The 25,258-nt window shown below is 41.6% G+C and overlaps 3 protein-coding genes across 3 annotated transcripts; 1 reads left to right on the top strand and 2 right to left on the bottom strand.

The window, feature by feature from the left end:
• Window positions 1-285: 285 nt before the first annotated feature.
• On the bottom strand, window positions 286-894 carry insl3 (insulin-like 3 (Leydig cell)). Its single transcript, XM_041950000.1, has 2 exons — window positions 702-894; window positions 286-485 (listed from the first exon to the last, which is right to left on the bottom strand). Exons 1-2 carry the CDS (start codon window positions 892-894, stop codon window positions 286-288), a joined length of 393 nt encoding a protein of 130 aa, XP_041805934.1.
• Window positions 895-5,655: 4,761 nt separating this feature from the next.
• si:rp71-39b20.4 (potassium voltage-gated channel subfamily V member 2) lies at window positions 5,656-10,207 on the bottom strand. The gene is made up of 4 exons (XM_041948956.1): window positions 9,663-10,207; window positions 8,887-9,520; window positions 7,653-7,778; window positions 5,656-5,973 (listed from the first exon to the last, which is right to left on the bottom strand). The coding sequence occupies exons 1-4, from the start codon at window positions 10,205-10,207 to the stop codon at window positions 5,656-5,658; spliced, it is 1,623 nt and encodes a 540-aa protein (XP_041804890.1).
• A 1,293-nt stretch (window positions 10,208-11,500) lies between these two features.
• rps28 (ribosomal protein S28) lies at window positions 11,501-13,584 on the top strand. Its single transcript, XM_041949075.1, has 4 exons — window positions 11,501-11,571; window positions 11,868-11,915; window positions 12,293-12,416; window positions 13,465-13,584. Exons 1-3 carry the CDS (start codon window positions 11,533-11,535, stop codon window positions 12,413-12,415), a joined length of 210 nt encoding a protein of 69 aa, XP_041805009.1. The 5' UTR covers window positions 11,501-11,532; the 3' UTR covers window position 12,416; window positions 13,465-13,584.
• The last annotated feature ends 11,674 nt before the right edge of the window (window positions 13,585-25,258 follow it).

Raw genomic sequence — 25,258 nt, forward strand, 5'->3', positions numbered from 1 at the left:
AAGCTTTATTAGAGTGCAGTTTGAGTGGAGCAAATAAACATTTTATACAGTGATGCAGAGAAAATAAATCATATTACTACAAAATAAAACCTGTGTATATGTCATTTTAACTTTGAAATCATCAGTAATCATTTATTACTGATGGTGTTTGCCAGAGTGCTACATCATTGGAAATATAGCAAAATCATTCTTCTTAAGGATTAGGCAACTTGGTAAACAACCTCGCAGCACAGATTAAAATGTTTCAAGAGTGTATTTTATCATCTGACACCTAAAGAGCTACATCTAGCAAAACTGGATCAACTCTTTCATGCTGCAGCCTTTCTCGCAGCAAATATCAGATATTTTCCCAACAGCCCGTCTAATCCGAGAGGACAAGGGGTACCAGAGAGGAGCCGAGAAGACATCCTTCTCCCCGTCGGACTCTGGAGCGCCATGGATCGCCTCTGTGGCCTGGTGCGCCTCCGTGGAAGTGTCCTGCTCCCCTGTGCAGAGGAGTTGGAGAGACATCTGGGATTTAGAGAGCCTTGTGCCCCAAACTTCTTGTGAGTGAAAAGGCTATTATCATTAATGAAAAACAGTATCTGAAATCTGCCTCTAAATGTTTCAAATGTAAGATATCCCCACAATACAGGAGGTTTAAGTCAGCAATGGCTCAATCAATACACCTGATGTTTGACAATGTAACACGCAGCACTTACAGAGAGAAGTGTATTGATGCTGTCCAAGCTGTGCATCCGGGATGCTCCTCCTCAGCCGAGAGTTACCGCAGGATGAGACGGCCAGACGTATCAGCTCTCTCCCGCACATCCTGATCCTCTCCTGGGCACGAACCACGCTCACTGCGGCCACCAGCAGCACCATCAGAGACAGCAAACTCTTAGCGGCAGACATGGTGTGACGTGTAGCTGCTGCTCGCTTGGTTGGTGGACGGAGGAAAGTGAGGTTTTGGCGCGTGGAGAGTAAGACGGCGGTGAGGTGACTTATGAGGTGAACTTGAGGGGGTTTATATAGTGAACGTGTGTTACCCGTAGAGGGGGTTTCAGATAAGCTGAGGCCACAGATCCTTCTAAAGATGTATTCAGCCTTGGCAAAGGAAAGGCATGTCCTGATCTGGAGCGAGAGACTGATGCAAAGTCTCCTCTCCTCTCAAGGATGAAACTCTCATTGAGATAAAAAACCTGGTCTGATGACACCTACGGCTCGACATTAAAAGCTTTAGAGGTAAGGTGTAAGAACTGGCCACCTGTTGAAGGCCATTCCAAACAAATACAGGGCAGCATATTACCAGAGTAACCACAAACTGTTGCTCACTCTTTGCTGTAGCCATCTGTGGCTGTAGCTACTAGCTGCTGTTAGCTAGTTAGCTCTGTTAGCCATGCAGCTAGTGCAGCAACACCACGGGCAACAGAACTGGGTACAGCATCCTCCCAGTAAACACAGTCGGATCAGGACTGAACACAGCCCGGGAGACTGAAGGAGGCCAGTTTGATGACGGGGAAAACAGCGCGAAGGTGATTTACCGCGGCTCCGAACAGGAATCAGACAGACAAGGGATGCTGCGACAGGAGAGGTGTGAACCAGGAGAGGAGGAAGAGGAAGGTCATCCGTAGTGGGAATTTTCACATCTCACTAAATATCGATCAAACCAGAGTTAGTGATTGTTGGATCAGTAGAAAGACTATTGGACTATTGCCTCTTGAGGTACAAAGTGGTATTACAAGACAAGATGGGCAGGGGCTAGTAGCTTAGCATGCTAACTTTAGTAGATCTCTGCAGCACAATACATAGACATCTTTGACGCAACATCAGAACTTTTTCTTCTTCATATTCTGCTGCGAGGTTTAATTCACTTTTCAGTGTTTTAGACTAAAATCCTGACCATATCGCACACATCGCACCTTTAAGCGAATTTTTGTGAAGTGAGACAAAACACGACAGCTCTTTGGAAGATTTCAGATAATTCAGATGCTAATAAACCCTGTTCTAACAGGTTTTGGGGTTCTTAGTTCATTTCACTGACGTCCCTAAATGTACGTTTATTTGGAAATTGCCAAAGCATCATAGTTCATGCTACAGTGAAATATTTTCCTTGAATATGAAGTGCTTTTACACCTTATCTTGACACATTTTGAGGGATGGCCGCTAACAGGAACAGAGTGCGACCGGCTAAAAGATGTCAAGGATATTGACGCAACTATTCACACACATGGTCACCGCAGGCTGTGCAGCAATCACATAATCATGATGACTGCCTCATATTTCCAGCACTGATGAAAAAATATGAAAGGTGGCACTTTAACTTCTTCTGGCTGAGCCTGGCTTTTTAACTTCTAATGACAACATCATAATGTTGTTTTATCGCTCTTAGTGGCTGTAAAGTCGTGGTTGTTTGTTCTTTATTTGATCTTTATTCTTTATTTCTTGTTGAGGATTTTCAATTTGATGCTGTTCACCACCATTTTCAATCCAGTTAGTGCAGGAAAACATTATCGACTGTATCATAGCTTTCAATGCCCCAGCATTGATATGTTGATATGTGTTTCTGCTTTGGCTAATTTGTTCTCCCAGTCGTTGTTTTTGTTTTGGTTGGCACTTCAGGGCCTCTGTAATTAAAGATGCAAAATTAATCATACCTTCCTGGAATGAAAGAAAATGTTTCCACTTTCTCTGTCAGATGTTTTTTTTATTGAAGGAAACAAAGTTTGCACTGCTCTCACTGATATTTTTCTATGTGTAATGTGAATAGGGATCAGGGCATTTTAGCATCTTGCAGCTCATTGTTCTGGTTTTCTGGTCTGGAACTGAACTTTTTTGGTTCAGTCTCACCGCCCTCATCAACTTTGCAGGAAACAAGAGCAGGCAGGCGTTTTCAGCTCCGCTACCTGCACAGCACTAAATGGCATACGGACAACATTAGCGACTAGCTGTTAAACAAAGTGGATCATTTAGCAGCTACAGAGCCAGATATTTCCCTCAGGAGTTGGTGGAGACCAAAACAGAGCTAAACAGAGAGTACTTAGATTTGATTTCAAATCAATGCTAATGTTGTTGTGTGTCTGCAGGCTGTTTGAAGGTGGCCTGTTTGCTCACGCATATTACTTAAAATCGGGTACATATGGTGTTTACACTCTCTCTGGTGGATGAAGTCTGTGCATTACATATATGGCTGTGTAACCTACAACCAATGTTAGTGCAGACATTCAAACAGCCTGTATGCGTTGGTCTGAGTAAAAGACTATATATCAAATATTAGTCTTTCTATGCATTTTAATCAACTTGATGAGTATCTGTTCTGTCTGTGTGTCTGTCTGTCTTACTGATCTGTACCTGATGTCCCTTTAGAGTGCATCTATTCCTGTCCATTCAGTCCTGGCTGAGCCACTTGAAACAGCTAGGATCTCTCAGTACTCCTGAGTTTTAATTGATGCTGACGACACTATTAAAGTGCTGGCATCCCTCCCATTACCTTATCCTGTAATACTATTAGACAGGCAGCATCGTCCCCTGGACAAATGAGACGAGTGTCTGTTAATAGACATAGACATGAAGTTGGTATTTAAAGGAAATGTAGATGATAATGGCTATTATAGGACGGGCGCCATGATGAAGAGATTTTTTTCAATTGAGCAAGAAATCTATCATTTTTGAAGGGTATTGACAACAAGTATATATTTTAATATAGAATAAAATTTGTGCTTTACATGGTTTCCAGCCTGCGCTTGTTTCATAGTTTTGTTTTGATTTCATGCACAAGAAAGAAAATTGACACATTTTACAGTATTTGTACATTGCAAAGTCCTTTTTTTTTTTTTTTACAGTCGCTGAGTAAAATATAGACTTTCATCTCCTTAAAAGGAACAAAATAACTAGTTGTCACCTTTTGTTTGGACTTGGAGTTATGCAGTTTTTATCACAGTCATACATTCATGCAGAAGAGCTGTAAAATTGCTCAAAGGATTTCACCCACAATCAGAATCTTTCAATCAGAAATTAAAAATATCTGTCACTGTTGAGCAAATTGTTAATCTTCAACAAATATTCTTGGACTTCCAGTAAAGTCAAACAAAAAAACAGGAAGCGTTAGCATTGTTATACCAATGATGCTCCCCTGATACACATACAATGCAACACACAATACAGTCTCTAATTAAGTTTTGTATGATTAAAGGTCGAATACATGATGGGGATCTGTTTCTGTAAATCAGAGGTTTTCATGGCCAGAGGCACAACACATAATCAGTGAAACTGGATCTTACTTTCCTTTTCTTTAAAATCCCTCCTTTTAAAAAAAAACAAAAAACAAAAAAAACACTGAACAGAACAGGTCTGGGCAGATCTGAGAAAGCATTGCCTTGCCCATTGCCTTGAGTGGGTAGCCAATACTCCTACCTTAAATTTGTTTGGGAGAAGATAATACATTTGCTTACAATAACTCTGTGGTCTTGGGAGAGCTGTTGCCCAGAACAGGAATTGGTTTAATGATCTTATCCAAAGAGCCAAACACAGCGAGCAGCACAGTGCAAGGACGGTTTGACTGCAGGACTGGGCCGTGCTTGATCCTGACATCAGCTCAATTCTCACTCCCTGCAGGGAGCATGCCACATACCGACATGTTGGATGACTGTGAGTAGCACCATTGCCCATGTGTAACTAGTAACCATGAAAAAATGGTGCATCTCAATTTACGATGAGGGATAGCTTGTAAGAACTTAAATAGGGCCTGAATGTGCACACCTGATTAGATGCCACCAATATAGCACAGAATATAATTGACTTTTGCCCTTGTCTGAGCAAGCAGGAGGCACAAGCGCAAATCCCAGTAATCCTTGACAACAAAATTACACTCCTGTTCTTGATCACTAGTGACACACCCCCTGCTGCGCCTCTCCTCCCACTTAGGTACAGTCAAGAGCATGTTGAGTGACTGGAGTGCGCTTTGTACAAGAATACCACTTTACTGACACGTGCAGCTGGCACCTGGAAGAGCTTAGCACTGATGATGTTCCAGTTTTCTCAGGTGTGCATAAATCTGAGAGGTTGTCATTGCTTGTTCATTTGTATTCCCTCAGCCAAAAATAGTGGAAGACGATGACGACAGTTCAGCTTGGTGTTTAGACTGGTTGGTGCTGGCCAAACGTTTTACAGATGACAGAAAGTTATATTGTCTTTTGTGCAGAGCATCAGTAAGTGAAACCATGTGAGACCATGTAGTTGTCCAAAATAGTTCATTAATAGCACTTCCAATGAGACGGTTCCTCATAAGCATAAAGCTCCCTTTAAAGTGATTAAAGTGTAGCATTGTCTCATCAGTGATGTTTCTACTGGACCTCCTCGAGTCAAACATCTATTTCAGTCTAATCAGAAGTGGCTGCAGCTGGGTGCTATTCTTAGAATTAGATACAGTCCAGATACTGTCCAGTAGGAGCATCTTGTCAGAGGAATCATCACCCATAGCGTGCAAACAGTAGGCGCTACTGTAAAGCTGGGGCTTAAAGCTTATGTCAACATGTTGGTGCCTCCATTTCCCTCCTTAGACCGTTAATCTGAAATCACACACGCTAGGAGCTGGAGGCAGATGGGGTCTCACGCTTTGTAGACCCATGGGTGATAAGGCCATTTAGGGTTAGCGAGGTCGCAAATTGGCTGCTTCGCTCAGTCCTCGTCCTCGTGGATAGTTTGCCTCGCGCTGGGCCGATAATGTATCTCATCATCAGAGTCCTCTGGCCGGGGTTCAAAGCAGCCGTCAAATTTGTTCCTCAGACGTTTAGTGAGCTGGAAGGTGCGCTCGGTGTTTGAAACCATGTATTCCTGTTCCTTCAGTTTAGCGTAGTAGTCGGAAAACTTGTTGAACAGAATGGAGATGGGCATGCCATTGAGGATGATGCCAAAAGAGATGCAGCCAAATGCCACACAGCGGCCAAGATAGGAGATAGGGACGACATCACCGTAGCCCACCGTAGAGATGCTTACCTGTGGGAAGAAAAGAGTGAAGTGAGCCTGTGCACATGCATGATCTGTACTTTGCTTTACTATTTGAATAAGAAAAACAAAGAAAAAGGACGCCCTCGTGGATAAACATTGGGATTTCCCACATTTTCTTCCGGGGGGGCTCATCCTGCCCCAAAATTCTCCCTGCACATGTCGTCCTGACTGTCCAGTAATTAAAATGAAAATAAACTTCCAGGAACACACTGCTACACTTTCCATCTCTTGAATGCAATCACTGTGTCTGGCCACAAACGAGACACATTACACTGTATTAGTGGGGATTAGACACATATAAGTTAACAGCTGCCGCCAGATAAATAAAAACCAAATGTCCCTAAAAGAGAGTGCAAGGGAACCAGGCTGATGATGCACAAGCACTCTAGTACACTAAAACAAGGCCAAACAAAGTCACATTTGAGGCTGTTATTACTATTAAGACATTTCAGAGGAAATTAATCCTTTTGTCATATGTCTTACCACAGTTTATTATGTAGAATGGAGCTATGAGTGGAAAGAGTCCACTGTAGTTGCTGAGCCTTTGAAAACGTATTCCTGCATAACACTTCGATCAAATAGCTAGTTAGCATAATAGACTGCACCCCTCTGTTGAGTAACTACATGGTCAATTGCAAAACTTGACTCAATTTAAAAGGCAACAGCTATCTCATGCACTTTCTTTACAGTTTTTACTATTAAATCCAGAACTACTCCTGTTTAAAGGACTCCAATATTGTGTTTACTCACCATTACCACTGTTGCCTATAATCACAGGACTAGTTCACTTTCTTGTGAGAGAAAGATGAAACAATGAATACCACAGTATGAAGCTAGAGAGGAAACAGCCCAGCCCTGTCCAAGATGTTAAAAATCCGCCTACAAGCACCTCTAAAGGGAACTAACTAACATGTTATGTCAGTATCAGTGCATAATTATCAACAGTGCAGCATCCTTAACATGATTAGCTTGGGAGGAGATAACAAATCTGGTCACTGTGTTTCTTTACTGGTGAAAGATCTACCTCCCAGTAGGAATTCAGTGGTTGGTGTTTAACCACAGGACAATTTGGTGCTCCTCGCCAGCCAGTTCTTCACATCTGTTCAGACCATCAACATAATTCTCGTGGCTCATACTGCTCACTTCTATGTCCGCTGACAGTTTGTCCCCAAACAATGACATGTCCATCATTAGAATAAAAAAAGTGCCATATTTTTGGTGCTTCAGAGATGTCAAAGTTGTTGTATCCAACTATTCATTCACAGAAAGAGATTTGTCTTTACAATCTTGTCATGGGCTTAGTGCTTGGTAGCTACAGCACAGAACATGACACTGCCTTGCACTGTGTGTGTTGCTGTCTTGTTACAACTAGACAGGCAGCACAAATCCCGGTAGGCCTAATCCTTGACAACTGAAATGCACCACGCTGCTTAATCATACCGACCCCCCCCCTCCCTTACTGAGCTCCTACTGTATCTCTGTGGCACAGACAAGGCGAACAGCTTAGTAAGCTACATGCATAACCACTTAATTGATCCGGAAGAATCTGAGAAGCAGCCGCAACAGCTGATCGAATCCTGTAAATGCTGGAAACTATTCATCTTTTAAAAAAAAAATCCAGACCCATAAATTTTACTGAATTGGATTTTGAAGTTTATCCGACTCACCGCTGCCCACCACCATGCATCTGGTATGCTGCTGAATGGTGTCCCAGGCTGATCCACCTCCACAGAGTGCATCAGAGCAGAGAAGGTGAAGATGCCCATGGCAATGAACAGAAACAGGCAGCACACCTACATAATGACAGAAGCGTACATGTCAACAGCGCCATCCAATCAAATTTGAAATTAGATTAATAAACCTAGGACCACCCATCAGGTCACGTGACAACTTTAAGCTTTATTATGACTCATCTACAATACCTACATGTACATGTATTGCCACAAAGTGCACATACAGTATTTTTGAACGTGAACACCAAAAAGCCCTGAGTCAACAATGACACACACACTTCAGAAAAGGTTGAGTTCTGCCACGTGTGTTAGTGTCTGTCTCACCACGGGTGGAGGCACTGAGGGGGAACAGTGGTAAGTTGGACAAAAGAAAAGAAGAGCATCTTGAATTCTTACACGGGCAATGTAAAACATGGATGTGTTTTTTAATTACATGTTTTACTCCCTCAGCTTAACTACAGACTAAAAATGTGACATCTTACGGTCGCTACATGAAACTTTCCATAAAGCCTTCTAGGTCCTGAGCTGGCAGATTGCCAGTGTAAACATTAAACCTTTGTGGGGGGGTTCTTGGGGAGAAGAAGAAACAAGCACTTTATCATCTTGTAAAGTTGTTATGGTACAACTGTACAACAAAATATTGCCTACTTATACATTCAACAGTTACAGAGCAAGATTAGCATTAATTAGTCACAAAAGTCATTTTTTAAAGTCGTTTTTTTTCCACCTGACAAATGTAATAGTCACTCTGCCTATCACTCTGTTTTGGTATCTTCCAACTTCTGAGAGAAATTTCTGTCTCTGTAGCTGCTAAATGCTCCACTGTGTTCACCAGTGAGCATCTTACTTGGTCGGTCTGCTGCTTGGTGCTAAGCAGGTAGTGCAAAGTGGGTTGATGAGAGCTTTCTTGCTGAAAATAGCTGTCTGTAGGCGACTCAACCAAAACAGTAAAGCTGCAGGTCTGTCAACCAAAATAAGAAGCTGAAAAAAGCTAAAATCGGTGATAATTCTCTATGGGTTATCTCTACACGTGACTGCTTTCATCATAACATACTGATAATAGCCACTCTAACTCATATAGGAGGTATGTGCATGCTATTGTTTTATTTGTGCATGTCCCCTCAGTTAAATCTATTTTTGTGTTTCTGTTAGATTTGTCGTACCATACCTGCTCAGAGCACTGTCGGATGGTGAAACCAAACGCCCTCATGCCTGTGGAGTGACGGGCAAGCTTCAAGATACGGAAGATGCGCATCAACTTGACCACCTTGAGCACCTTGCTGACTTTACTGACCCTTGCCATGGTCTTCAAATCTTCCTTTGCACTGATGTCTTCTGAATCAATGAAAAATGCCTCAAAAACGATCTGGATGAAGTATGGCATAACAGCCACCACATCAACAAAGTTGAGGGCACTCTTCACAAAATCTTTGATGTTTGATGTAGTGACCAACCTCAAAAAGTACTCCAAGGTAAAGAAAAGGATGGAAGCAATCTCTATCCACTCCATGTAGGTTCTGCCACTAAGTTTGTACTGCCTGAGTTCTTTTACTGTATTCATTGTCATGGCAACAATGGAGATAAGCACAAAGAGACTGGAAAATACAGCAAAAGCTTTGGCTGACAGTGAGGAGTAGGGATTCTCCATCAAGTCCCAGAGCATCTTCCGAAAGCCTCCAAGAAACATGGTCTTGTATCCTTCGTCATCTTGGTGAGGCTTAATCTCATCAATCAGCTCCTGGTTGACCTTCAGCTGGTCTCTGATGTCATCCAGTTTCTCCTCAAACAGAATGCGGCAGCACCTGAGAAGAAGAAGAGGAGGAAGAAGAATAAGCTAATTTATTGTCTACTTCTACAAGAGCTACTTTTCAAAAGCATGCTTGCAATACACAAACAGCAACGGACCAAGCTGATTCTTGATTCTATGAAGTATCTACAGCGCACCTTGGACTATCCTTCAGTTTCAACCCCCAGAATGACATCTCTTCTTCAAAGTTGACAGGGCAGAGACTGTCCATCACCCACAGGACCTTACTACAATAAAAGTGGAAGATGTAGTGGAAAAACATGGGGTCCCTGTCAAAAAAGAACTCATTGTTCTTAACATTGTAATCGTCACAGAGCGTCAGACGCTTGACCGGATCATTACAGAGGGCAAGGACTCCAATCCTGGTTTTAGGGTGCTGGAGGACCAAATGCTTCGGGATGTGAAACACCTTTCCACCTATGTTGAGGTTGACAATGTTTGATTGCCTTGGGTTCGGCGCCTCTTTGCTCTGACTTTTTTCAGATTTTTTACTTTGGCTGTCAGGAGCATCAAGGTTGTCCATGGATGTCCACGGTTTCACAGAGCTGTCCTGTGAAAAGGGGAATTCACGCTCCTGTTCTTCAATGCTTTGTGAAAAACTCATCTCCCGTTTTATGGTCGCAAAAAGACTGGAGCGGCGCTTTTTCAGCACTTTCAATCCGGGCTTCACAGCCATATCCATTGTGAAAGCTCCTCAGAAGTCAAACAAACAGAAGTGCCAAGTTCGGATCAAGTCAGCAAAAAGCAACAACAGCAGTATTCCACAAAAAACACATTTAGCATGAATGTTGTCCTTTAAAAAAATGATATCAGGATGAAATAAAGATAAAGAAAGAGTGACCGTGTTTGTCTTTCAGCACGCAAGAAGATCAACTGCATGAGTTAGGGATTCAGCCTCTTTACTGATTCTCTAATCCTATTGCTGTCCTTTCTGTCCAAACGCAAGTTAAAAATACTGTTCACAGGGATTAGTGCTGTGATTTAAGGCTTTGAGTTCAGAGAGAGGAGGAAAGGCGGAGAGAGTGGTGTGATGACAGTATTGCATTGCTAACAAGGCTATGGAGAGCTTTTGTACAGGAAGTTAATTCTACCTAGAGGTCGATTGTACTGGCTACTTCCAGTCCTTCTGAACTTGGTATGAAAAGCGAAAAAAAGCTTGGATTTCTATTTGAAATCACCAGAATTCAATATTTGAATAAGTTTTTCTCTGAGATTCTCTATATTATAATCAAAGAATCAATTTTTTTCTTCTCTTTTATCTTACATGTCAAATCCTGATGATAAATCAAGAGCATAATTAGTTTGCCTTTTTCAAAAAATAGTAAAGCAAAGTCAATATATATTCACATTTTTATTATATAATAGTGAATAATAATGTTGAGGGCAGAGACCAAATTATGATTCAGTTTTGTGAATGGATATCTTAAAATGAGAGTAAAATAGATAAATATGTATGTCATGCTGACTGTTACTGCATCAGTAACTGGTATGCACAAGATAACTAGCTCAGGTTTTTACACAGTATAGTCTAATGTCATGTAGTCTGTGGGATTTTTTATGGTCCGAAATGTCGTACAGGTAGACACTCGTTGTGTGGTTTGTGTTGCAGACAGTGGAAAATTGCATGCATATATGTGCAAAAGAGAGGTTAAACAAACAGACACAATTGATTGGGTCTGTTATTCCACACTATAAAGTTAAAATGAGTGATCTGGTGAAATGCATTATCAGATAATAACTAATGGTACGGCCCCGGTTTCCACCCATTAAAGTTTATGTGAATGGTATTGGCCATTTGCCGGAAAAGGAAGTGGCAATCTATAAAGTTTTTAAATTTTAATTTAAAAAACGGAATTCTATATTTTGTATTAATTTGTCTGCTGGATATTTTTCTAATTTGGTTACAGTTAAAATAAAATTGCAAAATGTAAAAATTATTAGGAATTACAGTTGCGATATATCGCTGACGCGCACCACGTGACTTCCTTTCCGGTCTAACCTGACAACATGGACGCCAGCCGCGTGCAACCGATCAAGCTCGCAAGAGTAAGAAAATGCCTAATATGGCGAAAATAATAATATCCGGACGGACAGACAGCTACAGTAACAACTAGTGTCTTATACGGTTCCAAAACCTTGAAGCTAAATTAAAATTTATACACTCGTTAGCCTCCAGCATGTCGACTCGTGCGTCGATCATGGAGGCCCGTTCATGTTACAGTCCCCTAGCTAGTCCACCGTTAGCCTGTTATAGACTGGATCTATTTTATTTAACATTAGTAAACGCAATGCTTACTTTGAAAACTATATATTGTCAGTCTAACCTATTTATGTTTTTTCAGGTCACCAAGGTGCTCGGAAGAACTGGTTCCCAGGGACAATGTACACAGGTAACGTTATGCTAAGACCACATAAAGTTAGCATTTTACACTTAAATGTAGGGCTTCTCTTTGATCCCGTCTCTCGTTTACGTTTACCACATACCTCCGAAATTAAAAGATTTGTACATCCTGAAGTACACAGAAATATCTAACTTTGCTGATTAATGTGGTTTTGCGAGTCTTAAGTGTCACAAATGTCCACTTTGGAACAACAATGTATGAAAGTTAGAAGCTGAGTTCTACTCACTGTTTTGGTTATTTGATCAAACCGTAACATTTTATGTAACATTCTGAAATGTTATTGGTGGTTAAATCTTATATCAGAGTTGCCTGTGGAAACTTAACTTGTGTTTCATTCTAACATCCTTCATCTGCGCTTCTTGCAGGTCCGTGTTGAGTTCATGGACGATAGCAACCGCTCCATCATCAGGAACGTGAAGGGCCCAGTCAGAGAAGGAGATGTGCTGACACTTCTAGAGTCTGAAAGAGAAGCCAGGAGGCTGCGATAGGGTGAGGGTCCTTGAATTCAGCCATGTCTTTCAGACAAATCACTAATAAGTGGCGGCACCCAAACTGTGTATTAGAGATGGCAAACAGCAATTTGAAGATACCAGTTTGGGTGTAACGTCTAGGATCATTTAATAGAAGGAACAATCTATAAAGATAAATGATGGATGAAAATAATGGCCTCATCTGGCAATAGTGTATCACAAGATAATATATCAGTGTAAGGTGAGTGACCAGAAACAGCTTGAACCCTCAGCACAATGTAAAGCAATTTAATAATGCAGCCATGCAAGAAGTGTTTTCTATGACACAAGTCTAATTCAAGACAAAAATCAAGTGTTTTGCTGTATTTGATGCATCATTTTGAAAGGTGCTTCAAATGGGGGTGGACAAAACTGTTTGATATAACTTTATATAACACTGACATACAAAAACACCACTGTCTGTTCCCTTAAATTTCATTGGATTTTTTTTTTTTTAACCCACTCCAACCCTGATGACGTTAAACACATTGCTGACTGCACTAATGGTACATTGAAGCACATAAACATCAGTTGCTTGTGTGGTAAATAAATAAAACTTTATTGTGGTGATGCAACTAAACGATTGTGGACCACTCCGAAACAAAATAGGGTGTGTTTGAAAAACCAAGTGAAATTCATTGACAGTTGTCAGTGTCACTGTGATTTGCCATTTACTTTGCATTTCAGCCTTGTTAGCACATAGCTTAGCTTGGTTCTCCGTGCTAGTCATCAGGACTGCACTCAATTCTCCCATCATGGACATATTTCCTCCTGGAACAATAGATAAAGGCAGGGGACCGGTGGCAATACATGGTCACAATAACCAGGACAAAAAAACACTCATCAATTCACAATATTAAATCTGTTGCTAACATACTATTAATGTATTACCTGAAGTGAGAACCCATGCTGTTTCTGTTCTCTGTTAGTATCCTGTTCATACAGACTCATTAAACGAGTCTTGTATTATGTTGGTTGAGTTAAATCTGGTTGTTTTTGAGATGGTGTCTGATGTCTTCTCTTCACAGAGCCCACTGAAGCTGTGAGGTGTGAATCCAACCCGTGGAGCAGAAGACACCATCAGTTTCACTTGGAATGGCCTGCATCTCACTTGTTCAGATGTTTTGAAATAAATTTGGTTAAGATGAGAGTGGATGTCCTGTGGTCATTATATAGTTGCTGTGAACAGTTTTTGTCATTAACATTTCAGGCTGCAGCAGGTAAACTTTTGTCTGACACAAATGGTCAAATTTGCTTGCAAAGTTTGTTTTGTCATTGTTGATTTTGTCAGTCGTGGTCAGCTCATAGAGGCAATGGGAATGCGCACAAGTGTGTAAATGCACTATGCACCTGTTCATTGGTAGTATTAAATATTCTCAATTTACTGATCGACTTAACAAAAGTGACATCAACCGATTTTATTATTTCCATTCAGTAGATGCACCTCTGTGGTAAAATGTTTGTGTTTTATAATGGGACTAATCCAGAGTCTGTTGCGAGAAGAGAAACAGTTAAGATACTTGCAAAATGAAATAAACTGGGTCAATGATGTAAGCTTGAGCTTTATAGTATAATTTTCCAGCAAGCATCTCAGTATAAACAATACTTCTCTGCACACTGAAACTAGACTACCGGTAGCTTTTTTTTTTTCCAGTGATCTAATGTCAGAAGGTCAACTCAAATGTAGCCAGTGATTCAGCATTTCTGCTGCAGTGTGTGTATAAAATTCTTGCATGATTATTTCCACAAATGCAGCTGGCATGTTAATGTGGTTCAATATGTGCACTTGTGTAAAGAAAAGCATGTTCAGGTCGTGCAGTCTGCATTCTGTCCAACAGAGGGCAGCATCGCTCTTAGTTAATTCTAGAGTTTATGTTCACATCAGTGATCTCAAATAGCTGGGAGACTGGCTTCACCCTCTTTTATCCTGTCCCGCATTAAGTGATGAGTCATTTCCAGACTGACTAACCACTGAAAGAACCACTTCAAATGTATCATCGATATCCCTGAAATGTTATGTAAATACAATAAATGAAAGAATAATTAAAACAGTGTTCTGAAATCACCCTAAAATTCGGTCTTTACATTTATGTACAAGCCTGATTCAAAAAGAGTTGGGACGCTATTTAAAATGTAAATAAAACAAAATGCAGTGCATGCAAACTGTTATTACTGACAACAGTTCTACAAAGTGTTCCTGAGTCCATGTATTAACATCCTTTATACAATCATGTGTTCACAAAGTGATGAACCTCGCTCCATCGCTGCTTGTGAACAATGGGCCTTTCCAGGATGCTCCTTTCATGCCCCAATCATGATAATATCACCTGTTACCAATCAGCCTGTTTACCTGTGGAATGATCCAAACAGGTGTTTTTGCAGCATCCCACAACTTTCCCATTTTTTTGTTGCTCCTGTCCCAACTTGGTTGATATTTGTTGCTGCATCAAATTCAGAATAAGCAGATATTTACAATAATCAACCAAACTGATGAGGTGAAACATCAAATATATTGTCTTTGTGCTGTTCTCAATTGAGTATATGTAATTCTGTTTTAGTTGTTTTGGCATCCATACTATTTTGAAATCAGGGTTGTATTTTAAAAAAGATTTCAGTTGACAGTGTTTTTCAGCATGAAGGTATTTGGCTGAAGTCCAGATTGAGGTTCACGAGGGAACCCAGAGTTTGTTTGAACAGGAAAGCAGGTCAGTTTGAGTTATACTTCGTGTGTGATGGAGCTCTTTCACTGCTGAAAACCTTACACGTTCCATACTTTGACCTACTTTACGCACAGTTAAGTATTGACTCGCTGGTGGAGAAAAGTGAATTTACTGTATCTGTAAAATCAGTACAGTAGATGATGTGAAATGACACAGCTGCACTGTGTTGATATCTGTATAAACAGTGCTTGAATTAGGTCAGCAGTAGTTTAGCAGCAGTTTTAAGTCATTTAGTAGTTGTTGGATCGAAGGTTTTATACAGCAGGTTAGTTAGTTCACCACGTTGAAAACACACATTTTAAAAACACATTGGCTGTTAAATTGTTTTGAGTACACGGTGCAGCGGAAAGTCAGCCTTTTATTAAATGCTCTCCTGCTCTGGCTTGCAGACATCATCACCTTGTGCAAGTTCAAAGGCACAGTAAATCACAACCATGTGGCAGGGGCAACTGTTTCTGCCTCTTCTTCTTCACCAGGCCTTACCAAGATAAGCCCAAAACCCAGTGAGGCATCATCGTTTGGAAATGTTTCTCTGCAGCGAAAACTAAAGCTAAAGAATGACTGCAAAAAAGGAAAGCTTTTGTTCGTCATGGTTGATACTTTTGTGTCAGTGACAAAAACAACACAGATGTACCCATTTCCTGCTCATAGTGCAGATATTTACCATCACATAAAGTACAAGTCATGAATCACTGCACACAGAATTGCAGCTGCAGTTCCGGAGGCTTATGGACTTGTAAGAATTACTGTGGCTTTAACCAGGAGAGCGTCAACAAGTAATGTGAAACCGATTTCTAAACTGACACCGAGCCACAAATTAATCCTTGGCAGCTATTCATTACGTTAGAGTCAGACATGCAAAACCAAGGAGAGCATGCTGGCACTTGACAGCAGAGAGCCAGAAAAAGAAAGACGATTAGAGCGGTGATAAAGGACAGAAAACCAACACTTTGTGACATCTTCATCCTACAAACCTAGTCAGAGAAGAGGGCATAGATCAGGACAAACAGCATTCATCTGTTTGTCCCCATGCTAGCATTCATCTACAGCAGAGTGCACCAGTGCCTCATGTGAGCAAACACAAGTGAACAAGTTGCCCAGCACTCTGTGGTTGACAAACTGGAGCCAGGAGCAAGCAAGAAAACCCCACAGCCTGGATCTGACCATTATTCACAAAGCAAGAAAGTTTTCCCAAACCTGCACCTGCTTCATACTCTGACTGTGCTCTGACCTACAGGACAACAGTAAAATGTGAGGGGACAACAGAAAGGGAGATTCAGAGTATGTTACTCAGCAGGTTTCACAGTCAACAACAGCTCTGTGCTTGAAAACAACTTGGTGTCACCTTAACTCACCCTGTCATCATCATTCTGCACCTCTCAATGCCTCACCCACTGTACAGACGTATGGGTGGCATGTGTTTACCATCTCTCTATCTCTCTCTCTCTCTCTCTCTCTCTCTCTGTCTCTCATCAGGTCAGAAACACATCCATCCCAAGGCTGCTCCCTGTTTGCCTGCATGCCACCAAGGTCGACCTCAGCCAGGGGAAAACACCAGCAGCGGACATGTCTGTCTGAGCCATGCAGTAGCTGCTATAATAACACTGTTAGTATGAAAGGATGTTCACCACCTTCCAGCATGAGACACTACAGTGCATATATGATTATCATATATTACTGGAAAATACTGTAATGCAGCCAGAACCAGAGTTAATTTAGGATTTTAGCATTTGGCTGAACTAATCAGGGCTTATACTTAAATCATAAAAACAATGTTTTCCTGATCTGGCTTCCAAACTTCCAAGCTTTCCTTCATCTATGATCACACCTGTCATTAGGTTGATTTAGCTTAACTCTGATCAGTGGGGAAAGATGGGAAAAAAATCTCAATTAACTGCTGACAGGACTGAGACCCTTAAAGCAGCTATAATCAGTGTTTCTACAATGATGAAGACTGAAACTCTGAGTTATCACCAAACTCTGCAGGTCCTCTCAGCTCTAACGAGCATTTTACTGTCTTTCAGCTCATTGTTTTGGTTTTTCTGGTCCACAATTTTTTATTCCCCATCACTGCATCATTTTTTAGCCACAGCAGACAGCTCCAAAAACTTTAAACCCCAACTGTACACAACCTGCCCAGCACCACACAGCAGACACACACAGTTAACAACTGGTTGGTGAATTTAATGGAATATTTAGCAGCTGAAGAGACAGATATTTCCCTCGGGAGTTGGTAGAGACCCAAAGCAGTGCTACAAGCGAGTGAATATTGGACTTACATCCACCAAAAGGCCAGAAACACGACTTCAACTGAATGCTATTGTTGCTCCATGTCTGCTGGATGTCTAAATAGGTGTTAAGTGTTTGCTAACCGGTTTGACACATCAGCTTAAAAGTTTGGAAATAGTCAGTGTTGTGTTCATAGCGTGAACAAATATATCCATTATATAATGCATTCAAAAGTCCTTCTTGTGTAAAAGTATTATTCATACTACTTACAAGTATTATGAGTAAAATATTTTTAAACTATCAAAGTAAAAGCGCTTACTAGACAGTAAAATTATTATTGTGTATTACATAAGTGTATTGAGATGTTGGAGCTACTTTTATCTACTTCATATACTATTTGGTACTTGAATCTATTACAATGCATCATTAACTGATTTTGAAATTATTTTATCTTTACAGTAACTAGTAACTATAGCTGTCAAATAAATGTGCAGAGTAAAAAGTACATTTACCTCTGAAATGTCACAGAGCAGAAGAAATAATCTAGCATGAAATAGAAACTCAAGGAAAGTAAAAAAAAAACAAAAAAAAACCTCAAAATAGTAGGTGATTAAATGCACTTTATACCAGTATATGACAGTGGTCTGACACAACATTACTGCTGGTGGTCATGTCTTAAAATTCTGCACAGATTAGGATCCCTGTGACAAATGAACTGTACAGTGACACAGGGGAAAAGTGGAGATCATCCGAGGGGGGTCGGTGGATTTGGAGGAACTTGGCAGGAGGCTGGGGGCTTTGTTTCTCCCATGCTGGGTGACAGGACGTGCAGCAGGGAGGTCATGGACCGGTCCAGGGGGAGAGAGGCCTCTGATTTACACACTCTGAACCCAGCAACGACCTTGGTCATGGCCCTCAAATTTACAAATGGGGCCCATACGACGCAGAGCCGATACAACAAAGACAATCATCCCAGAGGTAACTAGAAGACATTCTCTCTCTCTCCCGCTCCTCTGTTGGTCTCTGTCCTTATTTTTCTCACAGTGTCTTTTCCCCAGGCATCCTCCTCAACTTTTTTTACCCTCTCTGTCCCCCTCTGAATGCTGAACTTTAGTACACCCTGCCTCTCCCCACAGCTTATCCTTGTTTCCTGCCATTAATTGCAGAAGGTGAGGTCCTAATTAGGCTCCAGGAGGGCAAGCCAAGTTTTCACAGCTCACAGCAATGAGGGGAGCTTTAGAAAGAGGAAAAGGCTGAAATTAAAGATTAAAGATTAACATCTTGGCATGCATAGCTCAACTCTCACTCAAAACATGTTTACTACGTGTACCTGTTTGCATACGCACAGGGCTTTAATTCACTGCCGTCCAGGAAATAACAGTATATCAGATCCAGGATGCTCAAATAACATCGAAGACCTTGAAAGAGGTGCATTTTGAAACACATAGCTGAGGATGTAGGCATAAACAGAAAGCCTTGTGTATTTGTGTGAGCAAGAGCAATGTAGCGCAGAAACAAGTAATAAATACAAGACCAGGAAGAGTGAAACGAAGAGGGGACAGCTTAAAGGATGACAGCGGACATTCTTGATTTGCTTTTATGTAAGCGAAAGCGCGACAGGGGGAGACTTCACTGTGCGAAGGTCAGAAAAACAAGTCATCCATTTATTTTTTGAAGGCTCCATCCCCCGCAATGCATTGGACTTGTAAAATATCTTTTCCCACAATGCCCTGCACAGCAGTGTCACAGCATAAACAGCAGGTGTGCAGACAGACAGAAAAAAGCGGCGGGCTGAACCACAGGGTCAGATGCTTGGCTGTTGATAATAATGAGAACTGTGGCGGAGGGCTGGCGATGTGAAGGCGGGGTTACAGAAAGCGCTGTTTTGAAGCTCTGTAGCACCCGTCCTAAAGTAAACACTGTAAAAAACAAAGCTTTGTGGACTCTGTCCCCTGGACTGACATGAACACTGGCACAGCCCAGCGGCTGCAACAACACAGTCGGGCATTGTTCCAGGGATAGAGGTGCTTGTGTGGCGCTGAGGGCAAACATGATGTGATCAGGCCTGTTTTATGACTGATACAAGAGACCTGTGATTTCAACATAGCTTCAGGTTCTTCTGCACCTGAGAGAAAGATTCATTGCTGCCAGTTTACACCTTTATCCAACACACCTCAACACGGCCTTAAAGGAATAGTTCAGCCCTCACCTGTTCGCTTTTTTGGCTCTCATAACTGTCTGTTAATACGGAAAGAATGGAATTGAGGGGGTTAGCTCTACCTTGTGAGGAAGCTGCATTCACGAGATCACACAATATGAGAATCCATTTGTGCTAAGCTAAGCTAACCGACAGCTGGTCATAACTTCATATTTACCAGACAGAATGAATCAGAAGTTTCATCGAAACCCCAGACAAAAAAGTGCAGAAGCGCAGTTTCTAAAATGCTGAAGTATTCTTCGTGCTGTCTGTTAACCTCTGATAATGATGCATCAACAGAAGTCTTTCAGCTCGTCATGGTTCACTGGAAATGTCAGAACAGTTGTTGAGAAACGGTAATTATATATTCAGCACACACACCCTTCAAGACTGCTTATGAACCATTGCACACTGTGTTTATAGCGTAATCTAGTTCACAAAACATATTAGCCATCTTACTTAAAAATGCGATCTGGGATAAAGGTTGCGGTTCTGTTTGTTCACTTGGTGCTCAGGTTTGTTCTCTCAGCTAATAAAGGGGCAGACTCGTTGAATACACCCACAAGAGATACAGCAGTCGAAAACACACACTAGAATCTTCAAGAATTCGCTTCAGGGTTAATAAATGCAGCAGCAGAACCCGGAGCTGTTGACACACTTAATGAGAGATCAAGCAGGATGCAGCCAGGACACACAGCTGGGTCAATATTTCACAGGAACAAACTTTAATGGAATTTGAAATGTTAAAATCCAAGTCTTTTGGCTAAAATACTTCCCCAGACTTTCCATGTCAGGTGACACTAACTTTCTGGTCATGAGCGTTTGCTTTGACCTGTTGTTTATGCCAGTGTTTAAACATCTCTTCATTGAGTCAGTGGGACAAACGAGGGGAACCATTTCTGTCACGACCGCCACCAGGGTGGTGCCACGGACGAGCCTCCAGTCGGTAATTTTGTATTTTCCACCCAGGCATAAAGATGTGCAATCACAAGTTAAAGCTCTAGAGTGAAATAAAATAACACACAACAGGTCATTTTAGTTGGACTGAAATTGCTACAAATGCTGCAGTAATAACTGCTCCTGGTAACCCCACGACTGCTGAGAAGTCTCATAAAATAAGGCTTTCAGTCCTGCTGTCCCTCCACAACTTTGTGAGGCCAGTCAGCCTCAATTAGGGTTTGAGATTAACATGGATCAGGGCAGTCATTAGAGACCTGACAGACAGCAGATGGTCCCAAGTCATTAACTAAATGTGACATCTGATCATTCTTCACACTACAACAGCCCTCACTAAAGGTAACAGTAAAAGAACAGTTTGACACTTATTCTCTGTTTTGCAGAGTTAAGAGATAAGATCGGTACCATTCCCGAGTTTGTACTGTTAGTATGTTGCAACTGGCTAGCTTAGCTTAGCACAAACACTGGAAACAAGGTGAAGTAGCTATCCCAGCAACAGCATGTTTAGATCTCACCTTTGAATGTCTTAGAGCTTATTTGTTCAAATCTGTACAAAAATCAATTTTGTACAGGCATTTCTCGTGAGGTTGGCTCACACAGCTAAAATAACAACGCATCGCTTTTACACCTCAGATATAATGTGTTAATTAGTGAGCTTCAGAGTTCCTGATAGGCAGATTTTGTTTGGACAGAGCTATGCTAGCTGCTTAGCTTTGCAGTCTGTCTGCTAAGCTAAGGTGGAAATAATAAATAAATCAGAAATAACAGAGGCAGGACTTCAAGCTCCCTCTGCAATACAAAAGCTTTTTGACACCGTATGTTGCACTACAGGACGTCCAGAGAGTGTGTTTTTAGTTTATTGCTCTTGTAGAACCGACATGAGACATCAAGTGTATGATTTCTGCAGATTTGTCAGTGCTGAAGAGTTACAGAGCACACTGTTAGGGTCACAACCCGTACTGTTCTGGAAGAACACTTTGTAATTCAAGCTTTCTTTCCTTTTCCTTCTCCAAACCACCAGCCGCTTAGCACTTGACAGTAAGAGGCTGGCAAGTTACTCACATTTTTCCCAGAACAGGCCCCACTCACAGTTAGATCCCTCTTCAGTTTGAGTGTCTCCTCCGTCTGACCGGCTTCCACCTCCACTCCTGCTGATTAAAATGAATGGGGCAATGAATTAGTGTCATTGTGATCAGTAACCTATACCAAGTGGCCTGGAGTGCTCCTTGCTCTGCGGCAAACACAGCGTGCGTGATTGAATGTTGCACAGGAGGCCAATTAGTTCATGGGAATCGGGCTTGATAACTGGGGTACACGCCACCGAGGGGCTGTTTTCGTGGGACAAAGCGTCCTCTGAAGCTCTGGGGAGACTAAACAGCCACTGCTGATCACATCTGAGGCTTTGGGTTCATGAAATGTAAAATATGAGTTACAGAGAGCTCGTTTAGCACCCACAGCTGCCCCATTTAAGCAGAATCCCCAGACAACCTAAATATGTGTTGGAGTTATTTAGAGCCACTGCATTTAGCATGGAATTCATCCTTGACCTTGGTAACTTGTTTTGGTGTCCCGAGGGAGCAAACAGTATTTTACTGAAGGGTTCCTCATTATGTACACAAGCAAATGTTTTTGAAGTTATTATGCTACTGATAATTCAGTATTTTACTGTATGTTTAAGTATTACTGCACAGTTAAAGACATATTTAATATTAAGAAATACACTGATTCACTTTCTTGCTGAGTGTTTGAGGAGACCATCGATACTGTCATGTCTGTGCATTAACTATGAGATTGTTAGCTTAGCTTAGCATAATAACAGGAAAAGGGGCAAGGCCTGGCTCTGTCCAAAGGTAACAAAAGCATTTCTGAAGCTTTCTAATTAACTCACATATACATATGTAATATTGTGTTGTGGTTTTTATGGGAAGTTTTACAGGGGATTGTCACGAGGTTGGTGGGCAACAGGAAAACCACAGCGCATCACGTCACTTTTTGTACAGATTAAAGAAATGAGATATTAATTAGTGAGCTGTAGAGGTGCTGGCAGGTGGATGTTTTTACCTTTGGACCGACGCTGGCTAGCTGTTTCCCCAGTTCCAGTCTTTATGCTAAGCTAAGATAAACATGTTCTGGCTGTCACTTCATATTTAATGGGCAGATCATATAACAAATCTTTTCACCAAACTTTTCACCAAAAAGGATTCCAAAAAAGTTTGGAATCCGAGTTTTATGTTGCAAAGATATATCAATATCGATACTACTGTCAGGTCTCTTTGTTAAATATGCATCTACGGCAAGGGGAAGGTTAGCTTAGCATAAAGACTGGAAACCAGGGGAAGCAGCCAGCCTGCCGACAGTTTGGTTTTTGTACAGATTTAACAAGCCAGATGTAACATCTCAACAGGTGAGCTCTAGAGGTGCCTTTGTACAGAGCCAGACAAGCTGCTTCCCATTACTTGCTCCACCTACATATGCTGTACGACAGTGGCATTGATCTTCTCAACTAACTCTCGGCAAGAAAGCGAATAAGTGTATTTCCCAAAATGTCGAACTGTTCCTTCTTGCTGAGAGTCTGACGAGATCGATACCACTCTACCTGTCCATTGAATATGAAGAAAACAAATAAGTGTATTTGCCACAAACGCGACAACTCTTACTTCATCAGCTCTAGTTCTTCTGTTTATTCTGTCTTCAGCCTGAGAAACACTCAGGTTGGTACTCTGTTGTGCAGCAGTTGTGTAACTCTGGATTTGCTGTCTGAAAGTAAAGAAAGATCAAGGCTAGACAGCAGAAATGACTCAAATTCTCTGCGCAATCTGTCATCTGACTGACCTGATAAACGCCTGAGTACTGACTCACAGGAATATTTTCATGAGTGTTGTCGTTCCTAAACGTTGCTACGGCATTTAACCCAGAGGATCAAGTCTAATACTGTTTGCAATCGTACATGGGCAGCATTTGTTTGCTCTGAGTACAGTAAAATACTGTTAATCAGTGTAGATTTCCAGCACCATAAAGGACTGTCAGCACACACAGCTGCTCAGGTCAACCACAGTCTGCACGTATTTACATTTTCCAAATTGGGATATGTGTACATTCTGTTCTTTTCTGCTTCCTGCCAGCTGGGACGCTCATTTAGTCCACGAGCAGTGAAAGAACTGAGGAAAAAACGGTGAAGCATCTGGGGAACTGAAGATGTATACGGGTCGTCCATCAGCGGGAGATTGTTCTGTACGATCAGCCCGAGAAGTAAAAGTATCCCGCAGCGAACAAGACAGAGCAATAACAAAAACGCATTCAACTGTATCGTATAACGCAAGTCTCTGCATGTGCAAGCTGAGCATGAGATGTAAGGAATGTAAAAGGAGACAACGGTCTATGTATGTGTGTGCATCTACGCATGCAAGAATAAATAGGGCACTGCGGCACGTTTTCTTGTGACTTACATAACTTATGTGACCCAAATGAGATGAAACTGCTTCTAATACAAACAATTCAGATCACACAAACTTTACAGGACAGGATATTTAAAGTTTGGACGTCATAAAAAGGCAGAAGTCAAACACTTGTGTGGGAACTGAGGGAGTCTCCTGATACATGCTGATGCAGAACGGGGAGCATCTTTGTCCAAGGAGAGCATGTCAGAGTGCTCACAGGAAATCTCTTATATCCTCTCACCCTGCTCTCCCTGGCCTGTTTGCACTGAAATGGATCACAGCTCATCTCTCCGCCGGACTGCTGCAGGCTGAAGGAAAAACTGCAGGTTTTCATTTGCTTCGGTGCCATGTCGCATTCAGTATGCAGCCCCTGGGGTAACAATAGTACAAGTCACCAAAGGGGCCCTGCTGGGTAAAGGGGCAGGGGTCAAGGCTGAACTAATACAAACGATATGCTCTCGCTTTTCACCACTGGGAGGCAGTAGTGTGTTTCGCCTGGCTGGCTTCTTGTTTTCAACACACCGTGGAATGGGAATGGCAAAGCTGTTGCAAGGCGAACATTTTCCCCCGCACGTCTGTATGAGTCTGTCCATGAATCGCGGCATGTGTCTGTCGGCAGGTTTCTGTGCCCTCACATATTTGGTTCTTTTTGGCAGAAAAAGACACACTGCAGTCTTATTATGCCTCCCAATTCTACATTTCTCTGTAAAATACTGTGCTTAAATCACAGTTTCTCAGGCCATTTGTTTCTAAATACAATCTGATTCCCTTTAAATAAAACACAAGAAATTCATGAAGCGAAAACCCTTAAGCCATCGCTGTGTCAAACGGATTAATCAGTGACAGTTTTATGTCAGCAGGAGCAACACAGGGGTAACTAATAATTAATCGTGGCTGCACTCCATTTATGTGTGCCAGTTTCAAGGTCCTGCTGTGACCGCAACTTTTACTGGAACAGAGCCATCATTCATGTTATCAATTACACCTGCGGTTTTCCTGCTATTTTAGTCAGAACGCCCACCTATAAACCATTTTAAAAATCTAACTTAAATCTAACATACTGTACATTCCTGACCACAACCCCACCAAAAAACATAAATCTCACACCAGCTATATTTCTCATTGACTATTTCTTCATCAGCTATGATTATGACACGCCCTGAAAGCAGCATCCATCTTCTTGTGTTTCATAAGAACAGATCCCTCCCTGCAGCTCACCTCTCCAGTTCATCCCGACTGACTCTCTTTCTCAATCACACGACAGTCATGAGCTCCATTCACG

This window comes from Chelmon rostratus, chromosome 12 (genome assembly GCF_017976325.1).
Source record: "Chelmon rostratus isolate fCheRos1 chromosome 12, fCheRos1.pri, whole genome shotgun sequence".
In the NCBI taxonomy this organism is placed as follows: Eukaryota; Metazoa; Chordata; class Actinopteri; order Chaetodontiformes; family Chaetodontidae; genus Chelmon; species Chelmon rostratus.